Below are 26483 nucleotides of genomic sequence, written 5' to 3' on the forward strand. Positions count from 1 at the left end.
CACAATAGGTCTCAAATGTCAAGTGGACGAGACCCCAATTTTGATACGGTTAATAAATTGCCTTCAGAAAAGGTGTAAGAGATCCCCTTCGAACCATCAACGTATAACACAGACAAGTCTAAAATATTCAATAACATGTTGAGCAAACAATGAGCACGTTACGAAGACTCACTATGCAATACAACTTTCTCGATCAGGAAGTAGACTGCCAAGGGCAGGTAACTGAAGCGCTAAGAAAAATGCCTGCCACTAAAAAGACGATTGGTATTAAAATAATTAAGGATTGACTGCGTATTTCTTTCGTTGCATTGAAGTATGAAACTAAAAACCAATGTGCAAACTATGAATCGGCGTAGCGGATTCTTACAAAAGTTTGCACATTGGTTTTTAGTTTCATAATTCAATGCAACGAAAGAAACACACAGTCAATCCTTATAATTAAATTCAGCAACAAATACTATACCCTTTCAACAATATTTTCTTTGAAAATAATCAAATTCATCGAAACAGATATCATTGTTACCACCTATTAACATTTTCGGTGTAAGAATTCCTTAATGGCGTGACATGACTCAGGTGACTCATTTACATAAAATGACACGCCTACCAAACCATTAGCCAATCAGCATAGAGCACCTCCAAAGAGCTGTCAATCAACCAAACTAACATCGGTCGGCGAATCAGAGTGGAACAACTCAACGTGCCGTGTCCCAGTATCGGCAAAGTTTCAAGTTCAAACGTTTGAATTACTACCTGCGAACTGAAAGAGACAGTTTGAAAAGTGAGAATTGGAAATGGAGCCCGATGATAAGAAGTTAGTGGAACTGAGATTGTAGTATTTGCGCAAGCAGAAAGAGGATGTGATGTGACTGGGATTGCGGTGCCATGAACTGAAGTTCCAACGTGCGCATGCTCTTGTCGAGGCGTTGGAACGGTATTAACGTTCACTGATAATTTTGAGTTGTTTGGTTATGTTAACCACAATGTATCACTTCAATGTTGACCCAAAGTTCATTAAGGTACCCGAGTACAAGGGAATTCCCTCGCTGTGTAAGGGTATTCCCCGACATTCCTCCGGTCCGAAAGTAGTCCGGTGCGGTGGGCGTGGCTTTTTTTTCAGATTCATTGGGAAATGAACTCAAAAGAAATGTTCCCAGTTAACCAATCAGATTGCCAGAATTTTAATGAACACAATAAAAATTTAATTATTTACATATGATACGAAATATCACCCATGATAACTATCACCTAATCAATGATTATACAAATGACAACAACTGATTGTAACAACTACTGTTGGAAATGTACCCTGCTGGCCACCTTGCTATATGAAACGTACCACGTTGAACACAGAACTGTTGTATAAACTGTATCTCAATGATCACAGAACATCTGTATGAAATGCAACCCCCACCCTCCCCGGTCAGAGAACTGCTGTATGAAATGTGTTCTGCTGATCATAGAATTCGTGTCTGAAATGTTCCCTGACGGACACAGAATAACAGTATCAAATAAACCTGCTGGTCACAGAATCCATGCATGAAATGTTCCCTGTTCTACACAGAACTGCTGTATGAAATATACTCTGCTGGTTAAAGAATTGCTGTATAAATATACCTTTCTTGTCAATAGCTGTATAAAATGTACCCTGTTGGTCACAGAACTGGTGTATGAAATTCACCCTGCGGGCTAGAGAACTGCTGTTTAAAATGTATCCTGTTGAACACAGAATTGTTGCATGAACTATACGATGTTGCTCACAGAATTTCAAGATGTTCAGTCCATTTCCGTTTCAAGCCATGAAGCCAGCAGAAGTAAAGTGAGTTACCGTCCGAGTTGATGGCGATGCCAGTCGGCCTAACGAGGTGCTTCGTGACAAGAGGAGTTCTCATTGACCCGTCATATGATGCTCTCTCGATCTTTGGACTTCGGCCATAATCACACCAGTACACCAGCCTGGGAATATAATGATAACCCTTGTAATAATATGTCATTGTCACATTACTGATCAATGTCAGTATAGAAATGTCTTGCTTCTAAATGTCCTTGAAGGAATTACGCCAACGTATTAAGATATAACGTGACATTCAATATGTTCCTGATACGTTGTACGCTGTGGTTGGCTGAGTTATTGCATCTGTATTTCTTTGTGAAGATAATTTAATAAATAGTATAACTGATGTTAATGTTGGTTTGTACTGACACAAACATAACATTCTAGTCCGGAAATGAAACCCATCATCGAATCATTGTCAATACCTATATTATTGCAAACATGTATTGTTATCCCTATGAGAGAGTGGTCTAATACAGCTTTTAAAAGTGTAAAATCCGAATCAGTGCAGTTGCCAGACGTTTCACCTAAATTGTTAAACGCTAGAGTACGAGTGTGTTGACCTAGCATAATAATAGGACCGAACCTGGATTAGAGAAAAATTTGATCCCATTTTCTGTGAAATATGTTGTTGTGTTTTTTATTTTTGTTTTAAGATGGTATATTTGGTTTGAGTCGGTCTCATGCGGGCTGAGGGATGCATATATTTTCTATCAATACTGCCATTCACCTTGACTGCTTAGATTATATAGACTAAGTATTAAACTAAGTTACTTGTGAACATCGTTGTTCGTAATCCCACTCGAGAGATACATTGTAGAGGATACCAATATGACGTGCCAACCTACCCAGTGGACGAATCAACCACGATGGCCCTGGGTTCATCCAGATCTTCCTTGATGATGGGTAGATGGGCAAAGCCGTCAATAGTCATTAGCACAATGACGTCGTTACCAGCGTCGGTGTAGAAGATCAAGCGCGACACCGGGTCGACGGCAATGCCATTGGGGACAGCCACTGACAACGAAAGGAATGATAACATATTTGTGTGAACAACACATACACATACACAGGAGACATCCCCTGTAACCTAGCGTACACTGGTCGTACACTGCGTGCTGGAAACAACACATACACGGCACGGTCAGGAGAAATCCCCTATAGGCTGAGGGTCATACACTAGGTGCAGGGAGACCACATATACGGCACAGTCAGGATAAATCCTCAATAGGCCGTGGGTTGCACACTGCGTGCAGGGAGAAGGAAAACTGAATGTAGCTGAATGCCTTCTTTAGTATGCGCTCGTAATGTTATTGGGTACAATACTACATATCCCTTGTATATGCTCATTTTTCGACACGTAATATCTCCAAACTGTTCTGTTAATGATCTTACAAATATACAAAAGTTGTACCACCTTTCTCCTGAAAATAAACACGAAAATGAATATGTGGACAGATAATGAACAGTTACCTGCATCAAGTTGCCAAATGACTTTCTCTGTTGTCCCGGATAGTGTCACACTGCGAATCTGTTTGAGGCCAACATCCGTCCAGATGATTCGCCCATCTACATCATCATAATCAATTGCCACAGGGCTGTCCAACGAGGACACTGGAACATCCACGTAACTATAGGTGCGTCCATCCATACGGTATATTTTCTTATCTACCGAATCTGTTACAAGCAGGAAGTTGTTGGGACGCAACGCTGAAAACATGCAGTTCAATAGTGTACAGTAGGCACACCGTTTGAAGTTGTTTCTCTGTTATGGCCAAACATGACCGTACAACGATACTCCGTCTCTAAGTATACAAATCTAAATGTGTGCAGTTGTTTATATGTTTAGTTCCTACTTCGGTACTTTGAGCGCTTCAAATACTGTGAAGCGCTTTTTTGGGGGAAATAAATTTCTGTGCACGAAAATAAATCCCGACATTATCCCAGCATTAAACAAAAGTTATGGTCCATGTTCAGCCCAGTGAAACAACTATTTGGCAATGACAACTTTGAAACATGGCGGCAATACAGATTCATTGTCGAAGTATCACTCAGTATGTATATGGTGATACACCACCACCCGAAGGCAAAACGACATGCTGCTACATCGTGTAGTGTTCGTGAGTATCCAGTATGCTCAGGGATATGTCAACAACTGCTACATCGTGTAGTATTCGTGAGTATCCAGCATGCTCAGGGATATGACAATAACTGCTACATCGTGTAGTATTCGTGAGTATCCAGAATGCTCGGGGATATGTCAACAACTGCTACATCGTGTAGTATTCGTGAGTATCCAGCATGCTCAGGGATATGACAATAACTGCTACATCGTGTAGTATTCGTGAGTATCCAGAATGCTCAGGGATATGTCAACAACTGCTACATCGTGTAGTATTCGTGAGTATCCAGTATGCTCAGGGATATGACAATAACTGCTACATCGTGTAGTGTTCATGGGTATCCAGTATGCCCAGGGATATGTCAATAACTGCTACATCTTGTAGTGTTCGTGGGTATCGAGTATGCTCAGGGATATGTCAACAACTGCTACATCGTGTAGTATTCGTGAGTATCCAGAATGCTCGGGGATATGTCAACAACTGCTACATCGTGTAGTATTCGTGAGTATCCAGCATGCTCAGGGATATGACAATAACTGCTACATCGTGTAGTATTCGTGAGTATCCAGAATGCTCAGGGATATGTCAACAACTGCTACATCGTGTAGTATTCGTGAGTATCCAGTATGCTCAGGGATATGACAATAACTGCTACATCGTGTAGTGTTCATGGGTATCCAGTATGCCCAGGGATATGTCAATAACTGCTACATCTTGTAGTGTTCGTGGGTATCGAGTATGCTCAGGGATATGTCAACAACTGCTACATCGTGTAGTGTTCGTGAGTATCCAGTATGCTCAGGGATATGACAATAACTGCTACATCGTGTAGTATTCGTGAGTATCCAGAATGCTCAGGGATATGTCAATAACTGCTACATCGTGTAGTGTTCGTGGGTATCGAGTATGCTCAGGGATATGTCAATAACTGCTACATCGTGTAGTGTTCGTGAGTATCCAGTATGCTCAGGGATATGACAATAACTGCTACATCGTGTAGTGTTCATGGGTATCCAGTATGCCCAGGGATATGTCAATAACTGCTACATCGTGTAGTGTTCGTGGGTATCGAGTATGCTCAGGGATATGTCAACAACTGCTACATCGTGTAGTGTTCGTGAGTATCCAGTATGCTCAGGGATATGTCAATAACTGCCACATCGTGTAGAGTTCGTGAATATCCAGAATGTTCAGGGATACGTCAATAACTTCAAAATAACGTTTATACAGCTGGCGAATCAGACACCACATAACAGAAACAGTACCAGGAAATAAATGCTATCCAACCTGACGAGCAAGTGACGCCAGCATCGTGGTTGTGGCCACAACCATTCGTTCCCCAAACACCTCGTGGACACTGTGTGATCGTCACCTCTGACCCCACACATGACACGCTATCTAGCCATACTGGACCTGTGCCTTCGCCATATCCCGCCAGGCGCTGTATGGACCCTCCGGACCTGACAACAAATACATCATGTTCAGTAGTACACAATTATTTGTAAATTACAGTGTCACACGTCTTACATCACACATCCGGCAACAAATACGTCATGTTCAGTAGTACGAAAGTATATGCAAATCACAGTGTCACACGTATTACATCACACATCTAGCAACAAGTACGTCATGTTCAGTAGTGCGTCACCACATGTAAATCACAGTGCCACACGTCTCACACTGCATATTTGGCAACATATACGTCATGTTCAGTAGTACGAAACTATATGCAACTTACACTGTCACACGTTCTACAACAATAATTTCCCCCGCATGGTCAAAGAGATGATCAGTGGTGTTCAGGTTCCCTAAATAGTGAAGAGTCTTTCTTCAGATTTGATTTTGAATGAACTCATTCAATCATTGTGAATGGAATGTAGCATAAAAGAAGAAGCATTTCTTTTAAGCAATGTATCTCGCGTAACATTATTTGAAATGTAACAAATTAATAATTGAACGGACGCATGCATGTGTTCGTGCGCACGAACATTTGCAGCGTCTCATTGAATTATTACATATGCGTGCGTTTGGTTGTTGGGTTGCCACAGAGGAACAAAGAAACATTCAAGGATGTTGTCTAGAGGAACATATATGTGGCTGTATTGGAATTCCACAGCTGTGGCAGGTAACAATACTTTTAGATATTGCACCAGGTGTAAAATGACATACTCTCAACTGTCACTGGCTCATTCCTAAAGAGTCTCTCGTGAACAAATGTCTCAATTCCACAAAACGATATTCGCGATAGGTTGATAAAAATCTCACACGCTTTAAGGAAGGTTTTCTATCGTCTGACGAGAGTTTCCCCGAGACTAGAGTGTCCACTATAGACTGCATCACAGCTCAGTTTTAAACCTTACATTACCTTACAGCCACACAGCTAGAGAAGGAAGACAGGACCTGTACTTGTTTGAGGGTACCTGCTAATTCGTCTAAAAGTTCAGCAGTTCAGACTTGTCCTACTTCACTGACTTTCGTCACTGTTGTCAAAATCGAAAGAGTGAGTGGGTGACCATGGTTTTACATCGCTTTGAGCACTATTCCAGAAATATCACGGTGGGGACCCCCGAAACAGGCTTTACACATTGTATCTATGTGGGAAATCTGTTACGAGAGTGTATTTTTGTAAATTGTATTATTGATTAAGTAATGATTAATGAGTGACCATGTTTAGACTTTTGAGTGATTGTTATTATCATAAATGTTCAGTGCTTTTGGGCGGTAGGCTTTTAAGGAAGTGCTCTTGAGATGCCTCCCTGGATTAATTACTCCCGGGAGACTACTAGAGAATTCTACGTTGATATCGATGGTCGTATGTGCTCGAATATCGTTACTGACTTTAAATATAAAGCCTGGTTGTCGTGTTGACGACGGACACACAGATTAACTGGAGTATATATCTTCCTGCCTCCGTTCCGTCAAAGCTTGACCTATATAACCGCTGCCTGACTGCTCGCTGTGTTACATTCTGAATAACTGTTTCTCCCCCACACATCAAGACTTTGGTGAGTTGCCATTATATATGTGACCCATTACTTTAGATTTGACTCAGTTGCATTGTACTCGGAAAGTCTATTGTAAATCTCTGTATCTTGCTTTCTGTTTAATGCAAAAGTATTGACAAATTCAGACTTCTCAGTGTTATATTTTGCTGGTTCTCAGGGATTTCTTATACCTTGTGTCATTCACCGTAACAAATCCAACCCTGGTCTTCGGTGTGACGAACGAACGCTTTACCGAAAAAAAGCGAAAGTATAAATGAACGTATAGTCAGGGGATGAGTAGATTCAGTTCTATTCTGCCCATTGAGTGTTCATATTGTGTTTAACCAGCATTCAGGTCGTGAAAACCTAAAACGTTCGTCCACACAATACACGACTGTCCCAACGCGCGTTAAATTCAATACCTATACCTTGGGTTGTTCATGAACTATATAAGAATATATACACGTATGCAGAAATAATAGGTTAGAAAAGACATGTACTGACGAGAAGTCGGAGTATCCCAGCATGGAACATATGACAGCGGCATCATTAACGTCCAAGGTGGTGGCACAAACGGTTCCCCAAGATCCAAATGCATACACTTCAACACGACCTTGATAGGCGGTAGGCCCACCTACAAGACGTACAAATGTTTCGGCAGGGTTTGGAGTTGACGTGGGTGTACGGGAGGTCCCAACAGTCGTTACTTGTGACGCTATAAGGTCAAACATTGGCAGACATAGAATTGTGTCAATATACCTGTTACCGGTTATCGCTTACAAATGTTTAATACAACATAAATTCAACCCTGAACTAACACCTTAGTGGCAGTAGGTATTATTGATTACTAACAGAAATATGCTCCGCTGAGATTATGCATACCGGAAGTACCAGCTGCAACACAGACGACACTAACATCCTGCGTGTGCTGACACGACGACGTGTTCCAAGGGTTGTGGGAACACTCACTGACTGTCCGCTCAGTCCCCAGGCAATGCAGCCCATCAAGAAGTACTGGTCCACTTCCACTCCCGAAATGGGCACGCGGCAAAAAATATGCACCTGCACTAACAGATGTAAAGGGGGACACCCTACTGGTTCTTGATATTCAACATTGTCTAGAACAGAAACAGCAGCGTAAAGGTGAAGGTTTATGTTTTATTTGTCAGGGAGTAAACATGTTCCATGACTATTATCAATGTATGTGTACTTAGTTTAATGTTTATGGCCATATGTAGTATGACTCACGTCGGGTTGTTGGTCATCCGGCAAATGACCTCAGCATTGAAGTTGGTAAAGTGATCATCGCATACAGTTCCCCACGTGTTGTTGACCTGAACCTCCACCCTGCCCTGTCCCTTCTGGTCAGTACCCACAAGGCGAACGGAAACTGTCACTTATTGCAAGAAGAAAGGTTCAGTTACGTGGCTGTTTAACTTTAAAAAAAACAACAAAACAAACCAAAATAAAAAAAATAAAAAACCCCAAAAATACCAAGCAAGACAACTGTACCTTTGGATGTTTGAAACCAATCTATATAAAGGAGAGTCACAAATAACATTAAAATAGTCTTCGTAAAAGGAGTTCACTGCCTGTCAAATGACACGATGCAACTCGAACATCTCAATTCTATTTTTGCCATTTCATCAATCAATTAACGAATAAACATATCTGTTAAGAATGTTTTGTTGTAATTTCTGTCAAATTTAGCAAGGTAACAACAAATGATTCCTAAATTGCCCCAAACCCATTCTACTCTGATAATCCGTGCAGACAATAGCCAAACAACGAACACTGTTGACATGTGATTCCGGCATCCAGCGCGTGTGTACATTGAATGCGATGACCAAACTTAGCCGGGCACTGCGAAATGGTGGCCTCGAAACCAAGGCAACCAACATCATCCAGCAAGATTTTCCCTGCTCCTCGCCCGAACCTTCCGTCCAGGACAGCAACGGCACCCTGCCTGTAACAGATGCTGCTGTGTCAGTGGGTGGGTGTCACCGGTGTCATGAACATTTTGGATGATGATACACGAGACAACCACTTTTGTTTATTTAACAGGCACTGTACGTCTAACACTCTCAAAAAGTCGGGGCTTGTGAACTGTAAATGTTAATACCAAGAACTTGAACAAAGACAAGCATTCTGTTGCCAAGCGGTGGGCTAGTCCAGTGGTAAAAGCGTACGCTCATCACGCTGAAGACCCGGGTTCGATTCCCCACATGGGTGCGATGTGTGGAGCGCCGTGATATTGCTGGATTATTGCTAATGTCGGCGTGATACTAAACTCACTCACACACTCCCTTTGAAGAACATCTGTCATTAGTCTTTAAAAGTGTATCCTGTAGTTTCAGCTTAATGCACACCTGAGAGTGTTATTCTTGATTTGTGTCACGTTTCAGGAAGGTTATTTCTGTCTATCGTATTGGAAGGTTGGAAGTAGGGGTGATACTTTTCTGTCCCGGTACCCCAGCCTCTATTACCCTATCCTACCCGGATATCCGTTATGTTTATTCTTGACATCAAATTTGCAAGAAATGGCAATGTATACTTTGGCTCGGAGGCTAAAAATTCAATTTTTTTCAATATCTTAACCATGTATTACATTCAAAATAATTGTTAATTATGTCCACATGTTCAAAGAAAATGCACCATTTTTATCATGGAAGAATAACATATTACACTTTTTAATCTATTAATCACACGATCATAACTGGTCCGGATATTGCGACGGGTACCCGGATCCAACTCATTACCAACGCATCCCAGGTATCAGCCCTGGCTGGAAACTGGCATCAGTCTGTGATGAGCAGACGATAGAACAGGTTCACAATCAATGGTCAACGACAAAGGTACACCAACGACTGTATAAGATGTCATGTCCTGGCGAATGAAATTGCGGCAATCGTCCATGCTACTGGAATATGTCTCATTGGTCAATGATAACTCGAGGAATATGTACGTAATACTAGACAACACTACAAGGCAACATTCTGCACATTTTGTTGTCCAGTGTGTGAGGCGAATGGGTCGTCATTTTGTCAATTCTCACTCCAACAGCATAGCCTCCACAGAATACCACGTTTTTTAATGAGCCCTGATGTATGTCTCATTGAACACCTCTGGGAGGCTTGCGCTTCTACTGTATATACCGCCGTCTCATTCGTAAGTACCCGTGTGAAGCCTTCATGCAGGTCACAGAGAGAGAGACGAGTAGTTACGACGTCCACGTGAACTTTGCCAGGCGCTGCGAAAAGGGTGAGATAGACACTGAAATATCTATTCAGGGACTCATGCGTAGCATGCTTCGTCCTGTAAGTGGAGGTTTGGCATTTCGTGGCAGTATTACCCAGTACAGATACGAAGATTTCCGTCGGATCCCCGTCGTCCTTTATCAATGGCCGTTCTAGCTACTGATTGTAACTCGTTACAATTATTTCCGTTATCGTCATTCAACTCTTACTAGAAACCAATATCTGATACATTTTAAGTTTCCCTTCATAGAGTGGATAACCTTATGGTCGTGAATGGAGATGATTTGAATTTAAATGATCAAACATTGGTTTGTTTGGTTTGTTATTAAGTGCAAATGTTTCCGGTAGTTCTTACCTGCTGTATCCAAGCATAGCACACGTGACCGCCGCATCTCGTGCATCCCAAAGATCGCTGCACACAGTGCCCCATGTGCCATTCATGTATACCTCCACCCGACCTTGAGACTCAACAGGTCCACCGTTTGCTAGGCGTACTTTAATGGTCGGTACTGCAAGAATACGACAAAAGGCAGTGACTTTTGGTGGAATACTAAATGGTACAGAATGGTTGAACGAAAGAAATACTACAGCATCGCGAGATGACAGTAATTGTTAGTCATAGTCTTTGGCGCCTGTGCTATTTGTGAATGATACTACAGAAACACAGTAAGTTTTTAAACAGTAACAGTAAAGATATGTTATTTCCTCATCTCCTTCAACACTGAACACAGTGAATACAAACGACGATGTTTGAAAGAACATTCTAACACTCATCATCCACAAAAGCTTCAGATTCATATTGTGCAACTTCTATCAGAATGCATTAATGGGCGTTGTCGAAATTGTGATAGATATATAGTCCAATATGTCAACACTATTCTGGTACAGGTATTAACACTCCCAATCTAACTCTTTATAGAATACAGGCTATGCACATAGTTAAAGAAGGGTCTGTTGTAGGTGAATTCTTATTTGACGATCTGTTCTTCACGCCGTGATCTTATACCCTGAAATCAATGTAAGAAATGCCTGTTCATACATAGGAAAATATCTAATAGATTCGACCTTGTGTACACATGATGCCGATGTTGCTAGTGCTCGAGTTGGATAAACGAGACAAGATGCTGATACCGAGACACACACCATAACGTTTTAGATTGTGCAAACGAAACAAAATTGAAGATATGCATTAATTCACCTTTCACATACACATCTATTAGTGGACTTTCGAAAGCAGTCATACACACAAAACTATAAAACGATAAAAAGAAATTGTTAGTTTATTGGCCAAAGCGCCTAACTCTCTATTACGCCAAGAAGAATATTCTTTCTCGATCAGTCGCAAAGTTGGATGCAAAATGTGTCTACTGGTAAACATCAGGTAAAAATGTATTCCCAAAATAATTGTCCCAACACTTCTCCATGAATGAATAATGAAATACGAAGAATAATAAGAAAACGAAATGGACATCTAAAAATGTACTTCTCCTGTTAAACTGAAAATAACTGAGGAGGCTTGTACCTGCTGCAGTCAGGAACTCGGAAACAATATACTGGAAAATAAGTGTCATGTGGAAGCATAACATTAAATCGTATTTAACCTTACCAAATATAATTTACAGTGGCATGGTGATAACGCGGACATTACTGATATTATGAATAATTCCTTGCTGATCAGGTTACCGTACCACAACCTAACATGGAAACATGGATGTTATTCCAATGCTGGGAAAGTCTCTTGATGATGATCCTGATGATGTTAAAGATATCCACTTTTCTGGACTTAGTAAAGCATCTGATTCACATAGTGTATGTAATAAACGTCTATAAATGACCGCAAACAAAACAGCAGAACCTCCTACAAAGTTGTCTAACTTCAATCAATCTTTATTTGGTACTTCAAAGTCCACTAGCCTATAGTACATTTATATACTCGACATATACAACTATCAATAATATATAACGTGATTTCCCAACACCTGGAAAGAAGCCGCAGTTATTTAAATTGCATGAATGTTCTAATCATAGACCCGTTGCTCTTACTGGTTGTTCAGCCAAATTCCTTGTTAACTGGTCAACTGTTTAAAGATAACAGTTTACTTTCAGACTTACAATCAGAATTTGTGCCGAGATATTCCACAACTAAGCAACTTACGTTCTTGTAGATTTTATATTTGTGTGATGTTAGTAAACCGTTTGATGAAGCTTAGCTCAACGAATTAATTCATAATCTTCAGCGTTGTGGCATTGACAGCAAGTTATTAAAGAGGACGTGAAAATAAAAATCTAAAGTGTGAGCTCATCGGAGATATCTCTTCCAGCTGGGGTACCCCGGGGTCAGTCCTAGGTCCCACTATTATGCACAATATACATTGAAACGCACGGAGGTAAATCTAAGAACACAATTCCTGTATGTTGAATGACGACAACATAGTAAATAAAATCACACAGATATGAAACTCTCCTTGATGAGGGTCACTGGGAAGCTGCACCAAATGAATGTTCGTTTATGTCAGCACAACGCTGCACTGGGGCCAGGGTTTAACGTCAGTACCGTTGTGACTTCCATTTGCTTGGAACACTGCTTGGTATCTCCTGGGCATAGACAGAATACATGTTCGGATCCGAGCCCTGGGTATTCTAGCCCATTCATCCTGCAATGGTTGCCATAGTTGTGAAGCGTCTGGGTTCGTGGATGACGTCATCGGAGCCGTCGATCAAGATGGTCCCACATGTGTTCCTTTCTGTTTAAATCTGGTGATTTAAAGGGCCAGGGAAGCAATGTAATGTTTAAGTTCATTGTGATTCGTGTTGTATGGGGTGTGGCGTTATCCTGCTGGAAACTCTATCTCTGTGGGTCGAAAACAGGAAGGAAGTGACATTGCAGGATTTCATCCCCGTACCAAATGGCGGTTAGATTTCCCTCTACATGCACTAAGTCAGTTCTTCGGTCATAAGAAAGTGACAGACTTTCCAACCTCTAGACAGCCAACTGCAATATGTCGATCGTCATCTCCCAACCGTCGCATTTCGACAGTCTCCGTGCTGGCTAATATTGCGACTAGAGATACCATTGTGTCATTTCCTTATAAACCTCACCTTAGAACACAGTTTCGCCAATTGCACGTGCATCACGCTTTGCGGTCCATTTGGACGTGAAACGTAAATGCATTTCAGAAAATGACGTATTTATGATTACTGTTTTTATCAAGTAATGTGTTATGGCATCTGAGTAGTCCCTTAAACCTGCACTCAATATAAGTGGCTGCCAAAATAAATCTTATTATTAGTTTGAGATGGATTAAAGTGCGGTGGACAAAGACTATACACACATAGAACAATTACATTCGCTTAAAACGAAAACGTTAGAAACAATGTACAGACAATCCATCTAACCTACATTCTATTATTACGACTATATGTGTGATAATAGCACCAAAAAGCAGCCCCAACTTCTAGAACAATTAAATCTCGATGCATCGAGCACAATGTATATGTAGACACCAACTTACAATCAGTAAATAAAACGCGGTTAGAATATAAGCTTCTGTTAAATGAATGATTAAGTTGAAAACCTTGCATTTGTTTCGACTCTGAGAAGCTGTAATTTAAAAATAGACATTACATTTCATGAGCATAAATGATAAGATTAGGAAAGATCTTATGAAATTACACTCCATTAACTGGCTCTAAAGTCATTAAGTCTCAAAAGTGTTATCAACCATGCACATTCAGCTTGACGGCGTTTTCTAGATCACAGGCAGATTACTACAATATAAGGAGACGAACCTGAACAGATAACACCCACATCTTCACTGTGCTGACAGTCTGTCTTTCCCCAGCCTCTAATAGAACATTCCTCCAAGAAACTCTCGTCGCCTATACAGTTTATATTATCGAGCCAGATAGGACCTGAGCTTGACCCAAAGTGTGCACTGCCGTACGCCTGGGCCGACATTCTGAAACAGAAATTGTACTCATGCTATTGAAAATGCATTACACTGATGCACCTTGATACGCTTAAATAGGCGGTCTGGTACAGATGTGTGAAGCCCATTTCTTTTGTCCATCGTCGTGACATTGCTGGAACAACGCTAATAGCAAAGTAGTGTCTAATGTTCTGTGTCATGTGTCTCACATGGTTGGCACCTCTTCCGTGTTCTGTTTCATGTAGTATCTAGCATTGCTAATATCCTCTACCGACATAGGCCATGTAGTCCCTACAGGTACGTACAAAAAGGCTTGTTGACACCTCTTCGTGTTCTGTGTCATTTGCCTAACCTTGTTGACACCTCTTCGTGTTCTGTGTCATGTGTCTAACCTTGTTGACACCTCTTCGTGTTCTGTGTCATGTGTCTAACCTTGTTGACAGCTCTTCATGTTCTGTGTCATGTGTCTAACCTTGTTGGCACCTCTTCGTGTTTTGGGCCATGTGTTTAATATGATTGGCACCTCTTCGTGTTCTGTGTCATGTGTCTAACATGATCGGCACCTCTTCGTGTTCTGTGCCATGTGTCTGACATGGTTGGCATCTCTTCGTGTTCTCTGTCACGTGTCTAACGTTGTTGACACATCTTCGCGTTCTGGGCATGTGAAGATCCGTCATAGAAATAGGTTTTCAACAGTCCTTGCTTGCCATAAAAGGCGACTATGCTTGTCGTAAGAGGCGACTAACGGAATCGGGTGGTCAGGCTCATGTTGTGTCTCGTAGTGTTGATAGTCTCAACAAGTATGTGTTATGTGGTGTCTGATAGTGTTGATAGTCTCTACCGTATGTGCTATGCAGTGTCTCATAGTGTTGATAGTTTCTACCGTATGTGTTATATCGTGTCTCGTGTTGATAGTCTCCACCAGTATGTTTAATGTAGTGTCTCATAGTGTTGATAGTCTCAACTAGTGTGTATTACATAATGTCTCATACTGCTTATAGTCTCTACCAGTGTGTGTTATGTAGTGCCTCATTGTGTTTACAGTTTCTACCAGCATGTGTTATGCAGTGTCTCATAGTGCTGATAGTCTCATCCAGTATGAATTATATGGTGTCTCATTGTGTTCATAATCGCTACCAATATGTGGCATGTTGTGTCTCGTAGTTTTGACATCCTCTACTAGTATGTGTTATGTCTCGTGTGACATTGCTGATTGCCACTTTATGTATGGTATATGATAAAGTTTCGTTATTATTCAGTGACGTCCTTTACAGTAATGCGCCGTTACAAAAAAGATAAAGTTTGTAAAGTATTTGTAATATGGCATTTAATGTAAGAAGCTGCATGAACGGCCACATATCTAAAGTAATGAATCCTACCCGCCTCAAATATTTACATATACTTCATGTTTATAGAATCTCACCATTCGTACACTTGTGCAATTCGCACGAGGATTTGTGGCAGCAACAGACATTCAAAACGGACAATAAACAAATCTAGTCTGGATAAATATTGGCACATTGTACAGAGTAACCCGTTTAATGAAAAGAGCGGTCGCATTACAGATAAACCCGAAATAGTTCAAAATTGGGAAATTGTACTTACAGTTGAACCTTCAAAACTTACACTGGATATCCAAGTGATCGACACACAACCATGGCGTGGTCGTTTGTGAAGCCATCGTCACATATAGAGCCCCACTCGCCGCTGTGAAACACCTCGACTCGACCCTCGTACTTAGTTATTCCCGCGACAAGTCTCACTGGTGCATTGTTTATTGACTCTGAAACGTCGACGTGCACTGTGTTAAATGATGAAATATGGCTATATGGGTGTGCAAGTCATGCTTAACAAACTCTCCGGCCTCCGTACCAAACATGCGATCATATGAAAACTGATGTTTTCAACATTATCCCACTTCACTTCAATGCGCTTGTTTCATCGTCTCATCAGAAGGGGGCTTGTGGGAACGAGGGGTCTAAGGCGCCTACAGATGCCGAAATCGAACCGGCCTGTGACCATTTGTCAAAAACCAACAACCTTGGGTCTGCTTTCTTTGAAGACACGTTCACTATTGACACAACCCCTAGTGTACAGTGTACAACCCTGTGCACTTAAACGAATCCATGAATTCGTTGGTCCCATAGTGGTGAGATTAATACAAGGCGCCGTTGAGACTGGCGTCCAATGATCGAGGGAAAAGAGAGTGCCTTGCAGCAGCAGCAGCAATTTCAATATCAGTCTGAAAAAAGTTTGTTTGTAACGTGATCCTGAAAACTTCTCCACAGTAGTGATGACCTCCTATTCGGGGCCCCTGATGACAAATTTCAGTTGAGGTTACAGATATTAAGAAGTCAAGAGGGGCAAGATCTGGAGAATAGATTGCGAGGGATGATCTTGAGGCCACATTTTTCATGGCAACTGGAGCGCTTTTCTCTGATCTGGTCAGGCAACCTACGCAAATAATTAGCGCAATATGAAACAATTGGGAAACTCTTCTTTCATAATCTATCACGATTACGCCCTGAAAATCCCAGAAAACTCTGAACATGACTTTGCCTCCTCGTAGACTTTCAGGGGTGACGTGCTTCCACTGCATAACAGTCACTGGGTCAAACAGAGGAACCCAGGTTTCATCCTTATTGAAAATATGACATAAAAGCACACGAATCTCTCTGGTAGTCCTCGAGGACAAACCTCGACTCTCCAAAGTTTGTCATCTGGGCACCAATGCAAGATAACATTCTGGGCACCCGAAGGGCAGACAACTTGTTCCTGGATTATTCGTATCACTGATGTTTTGCTGATGCAGTAGCTAAGTGTCTAACACTGACTCGCCTGCCCTGCATTATTGTGTCGATGACAGCGTCAGTGTTATCCTTGGAGTGACTAGACCGTGGTTTGTATTCGGTGCTGCGCTTGCCCCTTGTAAATGCAATAAGGCTGAAAATATATTTGACTAGTTGACGTTAACTGTGTTCGCTTATTTTCTGATACATTCTCGGCAATTCTCAGTTCATCGACAACGTTTAAGAACGAGCATTGGTGCTTCGATCAAACAAACTAACAAAAAACAAATAATACCGCTGATAATGATGATACATTTTTTCCTTTTAAATTCAATTCTGCCAGTACACATTGACACTTGAGTTCAGACATACTAAAAACTACTCAAAAAGCAATGAATTCTTATTTAGTAATGTCTTAAGACTGGACAGATGCATGTAATGTTCACTAGATATGCCAAACAAAGAGCGGATGATATCACTGAAGAAAAGGGAATTTTAACAGAATTCAAACCGGCCAGTTGCATATACCTTTCTGATGTATTTAACATCAAAGTGAAAGTTGAAGAGGAGGGACATATGCCGTACGATTTTTGTAGGAATTAAGTACCAAACGTAGAATGCCGGCACATTCATCCATAGGTGTAGTTCATATATACGTTTTAGTTCTTGTCAAAGAAAATACTGTTGACAAGCAACAACACGGGCAAGGCAGGTGTTTGGAGTGGAAACGCTGGTCTACAGAAAAGAACTAGAGGATATGGAGTTAGATTCTCCAAACATCTTGCGTCAGCCTAGTACTATTGCAGGAATCCGAATAGAAACAAGGGCTGACTCTTCAATGACAGTTTTGTGTTATCTCGTGGCGACGTATGGCCAATGTCAAACTCACAAGTACCTGATCAACTACATCATTGCTTTGGGATTCGAGACGAACTCTTACTATACAACTGATTCGTGTACAGGGAAGACAAAGTGGTTATTAAATCCACCCTACAGCAGGTGATGTTCCAAAAGGTGCCGCTGTTTTTCTCATCTCAGAAAGCAGTGTTCGGCGACAGGAGCGGTCATGCATTGGCCAGGAATGCGTGACCAGTGCCCAACATGTGGCAGCTATGGGACGTCCCCTACAATGGAGGCCATCTTTTTTCATGAGATAGTTGATGGTCCATGGAGTTCATATCCAAGGAGTTGTTTGAACACGAGGGCCGATGGTATGCAATGACAATGGATCACTATCAATGGATCACTATCACTAGTGACTGGTTCTATGTGGATTTACTGGGGCAGGACACGACAACAGTGAATGTCGTATACACAACAAATGCACGTTTTACTCAACATGAAATCCCACTGAAAATGCTCACGGACAATAGACCTCAGTATGTATCAGCTGAATTCGTGAGACTTTGCGAGAGACTATGAGACTCATCACTCACTAACTCCTTATCATGCTCTTTAAAAAAGTAACAGGTACAGCGGTGTCATGTGTGAAGGAGACAAAGCAATACCTCAAGAAATCTTACTTCTTTGAAGCACCAAAACGCGGGGTCAGTCATATTCCCCGGCTCAAAAGTTCTTGCGAAAACGAACCCGGTCATTATGGCCGATTTTCAGGTTGCTACAGTTGCCACTGTAAAACATGAACTCTTTGATCGAACCATGAAAAGTTCATTTTGACAAGAATGTGACTGGGGAACGCACTAGAGGCAGTCAAGGGGAATGTGTGTATGCATGACCAAACGATCAGCATCGAGGTGAGAACTGGAACTGGGTAAGCGATTGTTGAGCCAGAAGCTGACAAGGAAAATGAATTCTCGGACCCTACATTAGAGGCGGAGAAATCTGAAGTCGTCCGTGACTACAAGATCGTTCCGTATCGTCAGGAGGCTTGTACGACTTGCAAGTGAATAGAGATGAAAATCATGTGCTTTGTTCAGATGTCCAATTGACATCGATGTTAAAAGTTACATTTCAGGGAAGTTCAGGGATCAAGGAATAGTGACCTCAGATCTTCGGAGTTGTCTCGTGAAATCTGGGTGTTAAAAGGACATTAACGTCCATAGCATATTTTGTTGACATTTCATTTTTTCAGTTTGAAAAAAAGGAGTACGTTAACCGCACCGATTACTCTACTGTCTGCATACGTGAACGTGTCTACCACCACTAGGCCGATATTCCTTAGAATTGGTTTCTTGATATCGGTCCCATAAACCCCTGATAGTACCCGGGTGAACGTTGATGTGACTTTCAACGGTTGATATAGACTCCCCAGCATTTAGTCGTCAAACGCGGCAAATGTATCGATTTACAGCTGTAAGTCGCGGTATAACGTTATCATTCCATTCACCTCGAAAATGCCGTCTGAAAGTATACGGAAATAAACATAAACACGTAAACATGAATACAAGTTTTCGAAGTTGCGTTTTAGCGCTGCGTATTCGTTTCGTGTGTACATACCAGCACTATACTGGCAAAATTATGACAATCAAACACTATTTTTCCATAATACATCAATACGGTTGGCGGAGCGTAAAGATACATGTGTTGACGACATAAGCTGCACCCACGTAGTTATCCGTGCTGACTTGAAAAACTATACCTTCAAGCAAATGTGTTCACATGCATGAAGTGTGTTAAAGATAAGTGATTTTTTTCCCAATCCGATTCCGCTCAATGATATCCTTTCATAATCCACCCAGTAACTATGAGGAGTATTACTTTCCACCCTTGAATCCAACTTTTATACCTGATGCCATGTGAGCTGGACAACAAGTCCTCTTGAGTGAGAGTGTATGTGTGTGTGACACCTTGATGCCATGAAGCCTGAACCATTGAATTATACTATTGAAACCAGAACCAGCATTTACTATTTTTCAAAGTGAGTTGTCAGTGAGTGGACACTGAATCGACTCGCGTGTTTGACACTAAAATATTTAAGCATGTGAACGGTTCTAAAAACATATCGACATACGTGCACACAACTGAATCTGAGCACACGGACAGACACGTATGTGGTGAGGAAATGCAGGTAATATATGCCCCCTCACCTCCGCATATTACCCCTGAGTCTTGGCTGTGATCACAATTGCTGGCCCCGATTCCCGCGTGACCGCACAGTGAGACACTAGTTTCGTTTCCCCGGCAATCCATGTCGTCCAGCAGGACCTTGCCGGCACCAGCAGGAAAATAACCAGCACCGCGGGGATATACTGCATCGCTGCAATAACATACACGTAAATGTGGCTTTATATGACAAACGTGGCAAACGCTATTGAGACAAATTTACGAATTTCAATGGTTTGTTGTAGTGTAGTCAGTGAGTGCGAATGTCAGAACATCATATACTTAATGTGGGGAAAACACCGATATGATGTGGCCTCAGACGTATACATGTTATTGAGACAAACGAGCGGGGGCATGGCCTTGACAATCAATTATCAATATATACTTGTCAGTGTCCACACGTAAAAGAAAATTTTCGGTGTACCAAGATTCACCTTTACTGCAGAGCTGACACGAAGTCTAATCATGAGACGTTCTCATCAAGTAATTGTGAAGAGTATAAACCTCGTGTCAGCCACTTGCATCAAGTGATGCTGAGGACTACAGACCTTATATGACAACCACACATCAAGTAATGCTGAGGAGTACAGACCGTATGTGACAAGCACACATTAAGTAATGCTGAGGAATATAGACTTCGTGTCACAACCACATGCATCTAGTTTGTCAACCATTCCCATAATTATTGTACCCAGAGGATAACTAGCGTGATTTTGCAAGTAATATGATGCAGTTTCTTCAGTCACATTGAAATTAAGAAGGTTTGCATATATAGCTAGTTATAAAGGGATTAGAGAGATTACTGGAGTTTCCCTGATTGATAGGGAATTCCATATTTTCACAATACAACACACTGTATATGTGCACTGAATTTTATTGATAATTTTCTGCATTTCTTACTTACTTTGTAAACAGTATGTGTTCAAGAAGGGATGTTACTCTATGAAATATGCTTCTGTCTGCAACTGTTTTTAATAATAGCATTTCGGAGAGAATATTTGGACTATCTTCCAGCTGCACAGACTGTCTCTCGTTGAGTATGATTACGTTTGTAAATGGAAAGGACAAAGCCCCTCCACACCCACGGTGAGGGTGATTCATGTGCTGCTTGCAAACATGCACATATCTCGAACTCGTTTTTCTCACTGAGTGTCACTTATCGCCATTGATTCATACAATAACAATACTTGTATGGGAATGACACTAGTAGAAAAAAATCCTATTAATGCGTTGTTTATGTGTCTGTATATGTATACCAGTATCATTATCTAGTGTTTTTAATTCGAGAACATGTATATTTTCACTTAAAGTCCTGATGCTCACGTTGAAAGATTAAGCATACGACAGACGACAGTTGCGTCATGAACGTCCCAGTGATCATCACACACGGTTCCCCACTGGCCGCCGTTGATCTGTACTTCCACCCGTCCCTCGTTAGCCGTGCTGCCGTTCACCAAGCGGACCCTGTACAAAGTGGTCACGCTGCCAGCTGTAAGTCAGGACATATTATACAACTTCGTGAAAATGCTGACTTGTGGCCAGTACCAATACTGTTAGATGACGCACAGAAGATATGATGCATCTTATACTGCGTTTTTCTCCTAACCAGGAGGGTTAAATTTGGGTGTTATAGGAGGGACTATGATATACTGGGCAACACTGGGCAACATTTAGACAAAACTGGACAGGCGAAACAGAAGCTACCCAATCCACATCTTACCAAGTTGCACTAAACATGAGCTTCAAACCACTATAACGACGAAAATATATGTAACTACCCAATGCCCAATGTACTGCAACTTGAAAACAGAAATACATAACTTCACTCGCTAGGTTTGCCCGGCATCTACAGAATGGAATCTCCGTCCCTCTAGGTACTTTAAGATAAAAGTATAATCACCTGTAACCTCAGGTTTCATAGCCAGAAGATAAGCTGATTGGCTCACACATCTCCAAGCTCCTTCCATCTCCATCAAGCAGAACAAAAATGACCATTCGAGTGACCTTAACCTAACTAGAGGCTGTTCTGAAGTCCCGCTGTCAGTAGCATACGTGCTATAGTTCATCCTGTGACAGTTCCGAGAACATTCCTAATCGATATTTGAAATACGATGCAGATGAATTCGCAAAACCACGACAAGCTAGCATCCGCTACTCACCGGAACTAGCCCACCACTGATACTCATGTCAGAAATATACACATATTCCAATGGTATAATCACTAATTACAGGGAAAATGGTACATATAGTTTCCAAAAATAACTTCACTGTGGCCCTGACCTTTTTCATCGTCCTCGCGCTACCTACATTATCACCTACATTATAGTCTTGTTAGGGCAGCGACCAAAAGCGCTGTTCTGATTGTAGGCAAGGAGATTATTTTTAACCTCTCCGAAATGATTTCCCAGGGTTGTAAAGAAGACATACATGCCAGGAGATATACGAGAACAGCATAGTTAAATAAGTGAAATTGCATATGCTACTCATCGGAAGTCTGTCCTAGCAACCTGCTTTTCATATCCACAGATTGCTATAAGTTGTGATGCATCACTACTTAACGAACATAACTACTACATCAATGACTTCAAACATATCTGTAGAAAAAAATCCGTTGTCACCACTGACCATCTGGATGACCTTGATGACCTTGACTTTATACGTTGTTTAAAGTTCAAGAGTAACGTACAAGTTTCACACTAAACCTATAAACAACATGACCACAGAGTACCTTGGTGGCATCTGACCCCCACATCGTGACTGTGGTCACAATCGCTGCTGCCAACAGAGCCGATGTTGCACATGTTGAGATTAGCCTCAGTTCCGACACAATGGACATTTCCTAACACCACGTTGCCGAGCCCTGGACCGAAGGGCGCTCCACTTACACCAGTGGCGTTGTCACTGTCCACGAGTAAAATGCATCAAATATAAGGCGCCTGTCACAAACTGATACATATTAGCGTTTAAAGTGTTTTCGCCTACGAACCGGCCCTTAGGAATATAAACGTCAATATGCAAACAAATGATCGTCATTTCACATATTTTCTGTATGAGAAATACAACCATGCTAGCAGCTCGCAATATTTCGCTCAAATACTCTTAACAAATACTACACTTGATATAATAGTAGACTGTTGTGTTTCTACGGCTAAGCCATCCGACGGTTAAAACACCACTGTATTATGTAAATACGTATACGCACGTGGAGAACCCCTTCTGTCTACAAATGACCTGGGCCTCAGTATCAGTCCAGTGGTCGTCACAAATAGTTCCCCAAGAGCCTCCGTACAGCACTTCTACCCTCCCCTCTCCAGCAGTACCCCCGGCTATACGCACGTCCAGGCCCAGGGTCGTAGCTGCAGTGCCATGGAAACAGACAGGTTAAGTAGGCAATCGTAAAGGAACTTGACACATTTCAGTATCTGTGGACATAGCACACAATTATAGAAAAACCTCTTGTTTGAGTGGCATTTTAGAAGTTGGGGCGTACGCTATTGACTCAGGATAACAACTTCTTTATTTCATAAGTGTAACGCTTCGATGCAGATTTGTATATGCTGTCACGCTGTATCGAAACGAAATGAAGACGGTGTTATCCATAATGTTTGTTCACTATTAGATGGAGTGCTTGAAACAAACACCGCTATAACAAAATTGTAGAACTGAGGTGTCGCTGTGACCAACAGTACCCGAACTCACATTATGAAATAGATTCATTTTACACATTTGAACTTAGAATTAGTCTACAAATATTTAAATAGTGAGACTTTGGCAAATACGACCAAGGGTATGTTTCGCCCTTTTTCTGTCATCGCATATACAATTCTCGTTCACCTTATCTACAATAAGATATTTCTAGTCGGTTTCTTCCCCCGTGCGTGAGGACTAAATATGAAGTGTACATTTTGTTGAAAACACACTCATCCCCTGGAACCACTGTCCTGCAGAGTGCAGTGACGGGGTGACTGTCCGCCTGCGTTTGTAGTGATCGCGTGCTTGTTTTGGTGGTGAATGTATGATCGGTGTTAAAAATCTAGTCACCATTTGTGAAACACGAACAGTATGGTTGAAATATTAGCACTTCACGAATGCACAGGTAATGGGGGCTATAAATAGAAAGTTTCAAGTTGCTAGGTTAAACATGAAAGAAGCAATCGTCGATATTCGGCAGAACATATCTTGTCACGTATTTCCTAATGGTTTCATTTTACAGCATTTCTATGAGCCGATATTATTAATGATACGATTTTCCTCATATATGTGACATCTTTGACCTACTGAATATATAATATTCATTTTGTCTATGTACATGTGATCTTGAAGTGATCGGGGTCCAATGACTGTACACCCACTGTGCATGCTTGCAGATATCGTGTTTTTTCTTGCAGTGATCGGTATTGTACAGTCTTTTCAAGCATGCGCATGGACAATGTAGAAGTAAAGATGGCTGGAAAACATTGTTTGGATCTAAGCTTTATTGGTATAGAATCAGAAATTAAAGTCCCAGCTATTGTGCGAGAAAGGATGGAGACGGCACAGCACAAGTTAATGAAAAAATGACTTTCTCGGCACTTGTGCACGTGCTTCACGAACACCTGGCTGTCCCTTTCTCTGTACTCCTCCCTCGTAACAAACAGTGAACTCTATTTCAATGATAGATTGTTAAACAACTTGTTTTAGTTTTAGGACAAAAATTCTTCAAAATACTCACTGAGTTGGTACGATGGTTTGATTACGATCAGCGTTTCATTGAGTATGCTATGTTTAACAGAGTCCGAGTTAGATTGCAATTCATCGCCCTCTCTTGGGCCAAACGGACCTAAGTCGTCATTAATAAAGGGTCAAACGATACATAGCCTAACACAAGCTTAGAACGTTTCTTAGAAGTGATAGAAGTAAGAGTGTCATCATCGTGTTTATTATCACACTTCAAGCCGCTTTGTGATTGGCTGAGCGCTTTTCTGTTATTTTCAATGTACCCACTTTCAAGTGAGTAATATTTTCTATGTACCCAGCCGCTGGGAATGCCGAGCTCATTTGGTACTTCGTTGTAGTAATTCTTTATCTCGTGGGGAGGGGATGGTGCAATCATCTCAAACGCGCTTGCCTGTGACGTGATGTTAGTGGTGGACGAAATGCAAGTCGCCTACAGTAGAGTCCGGCTGCCTTTGAACGTCGACAACAGGTGCTCCTGGATTTCCTTGCATTGTTAACATTGAATTGTTCTGTTGGAAGATCTGCTGCGTTAATTAATCCTCTCAATGCTGCCGTCGAACCCATTCGACAGGAGTGCAGGATAATGACATCTCCAAATAAAACTTAATAATTATTCAACGAGTTGGATTTACGTGTCATATGAATTATGTATGGAATGTACTAATTCGCACCTTTTTAAATATATCATGTTCAATACGTTTATATACCTTAAAACGAAACGCCCGCGAAATAAACATGAGATCGCCGAATTTCTCGGCACGCAGTCGAAAATAACGGCCATTGTTGACTTCCAGCGCACCACGTCGTGTGGTACCCAGTCTAATATTTTCTTCATAATGAAATATTTTTTGATAGTTTAATCAATATTTTTTGTTCCTTGACGAAGAGAAAGCCCATAAGTTTCCCATTTTCTAAAAATTAGTAACTTTCGGCTCAAATAATTATAAACAAAACCAATCTCAAGGTTACATCATCCATTGGACGAACAGGAACGATCATGGCAACAGCGGTAAACAAACAACTCCACATGTATCGTGATGCCGAAGAAAATGTGCCATCCTTTTGACGCATCCAACTATTTTATTTGGAATTAATTACACGGTGTTAATAGGTCAATGTTATTGTCTCTGCACAGAAATTACCAGATTTAGCGATTTTATTTTGATTTTGTTTGATAAACCTTCCAACATTCACAAAGTTGACAGCCGTAGGTGACCCGAAACTCGCGGTCTTTCTAAGTGACAAGATACGAAGGATGTTTGAAAAAATGCGTTCATAAGCAGAATCTGAACACATATACATTGAAAGAAAAACGACTCAATACCTATATAATGCAGATCATGAAACAATATCACAATATTTGTAATTGTACCCACTCTTGATGAATCCGGAAGCACGCACACGGCATGGTACTCGTGGAAGTAAAATATGAACGAGTTAGAAAACGACCATTGATACACTTTCTAAACTGATTCAAATTCCCGTAAGATCCATACTATACACCAGAATTACCTTTCAGTCATCCTCAGTTATTTACTGTTAGTTGTGTTCAATAGCAGTTGTCATTTGTTGCTTGTGTTGTAGTATTTCTCCTCAAGTTAGCCGTCGATGTGTTGATCTTTAGTTTAGCAAATCCGAAGTCGATGATTTTCGCGGTCTATTTTTATCAAAGAATGTTCTGACACGGGGAGACTTATAAATTGTCAGTGTGTCGTAACAATAACATGATATTGTTCTGTGTATATCGTCACAAGAAGTACCATTTTGATGATTGAAGATGTCATGAAA

General features: G+C 41.2%; 1 protein-coding gene across 1 annotated transcript in view; it reads right to left on the reverse strand.

The window, feature by feature from the left end:
• Positions 1 to 26483, reverse strand: part of LOC137271805 (deleted in malignant brain tumors 1 protein-like) — a 96097-nt gene that overhangs the window by 20477 nt on the left and 49137 nt on the right. The window contains exons 23-37 of the mRNA XM_067804205.1: positions 23182 to 23335; positions 22708 to 22880; positions 21303 to 21468; positions 19964 to 20133; positions 15754 to 15910; positions 13988 to 14157; positions 10554 to 10707; positions 8735 to 8907; positions 8190 to 8337; positions 7824 to 8008; positions 7446 to 7656; positions 5245 to 5417; positions 3308 to 3544; positions 2683 to 2851; positions 1829 to 1956 (exon numbers count right to left, since the gene is read on the reverse strand). Coding sequence (XP_067660306.1) covers positions 1829 to 1956; positions 2683 to 2851; positions 3308 to 3544; positions 5245 to 5417; positions 7446 to 7656; positions 7824 to 8008; positions 8190 to 8337; positions 8735 to 8907; positions 10554 to 10707; positions 13988 to 14157; positions 15754 to 15910; positions 19964 to 20133; positions 21303 to 21468; positions 22708 to 22880; positions 23182 to 23335 — 2568 coding nt within the window. The remainder of the gene's footprint in view (positions 1 to 1828; positions 1957 to 2682; positions 2852 to 3307; positions 3545 to 5244; positions 5418 to 7445; positions 7657 to 7823; positions 8009 to 8189; positions 8338 to 8734; positions 8908 to 10553; positions 10708 to 13987; positions 14158 to 15753; positions 15911 to 19963; positions 20134 to 21302; positions 21469 to 22707; positions 22881 to 23181; positions 23336 to 26483) is intronic.

The sequence above is a fragment of the Haliotis asinina genome, chromosome 2, assembly GCF_037392515.1.
Source record: "Haliotis asinina isolate JCU_RB_2024 chromosome 2, JCU_Hal_asi_v2, whole genome shotgun sequence".
Lineage (NCBI taxonomy): Eukaryota > Metazoa > Mollusca > Gastropoda > Lepetellida > Haliotidae > Haliotis > Haliotis asinina.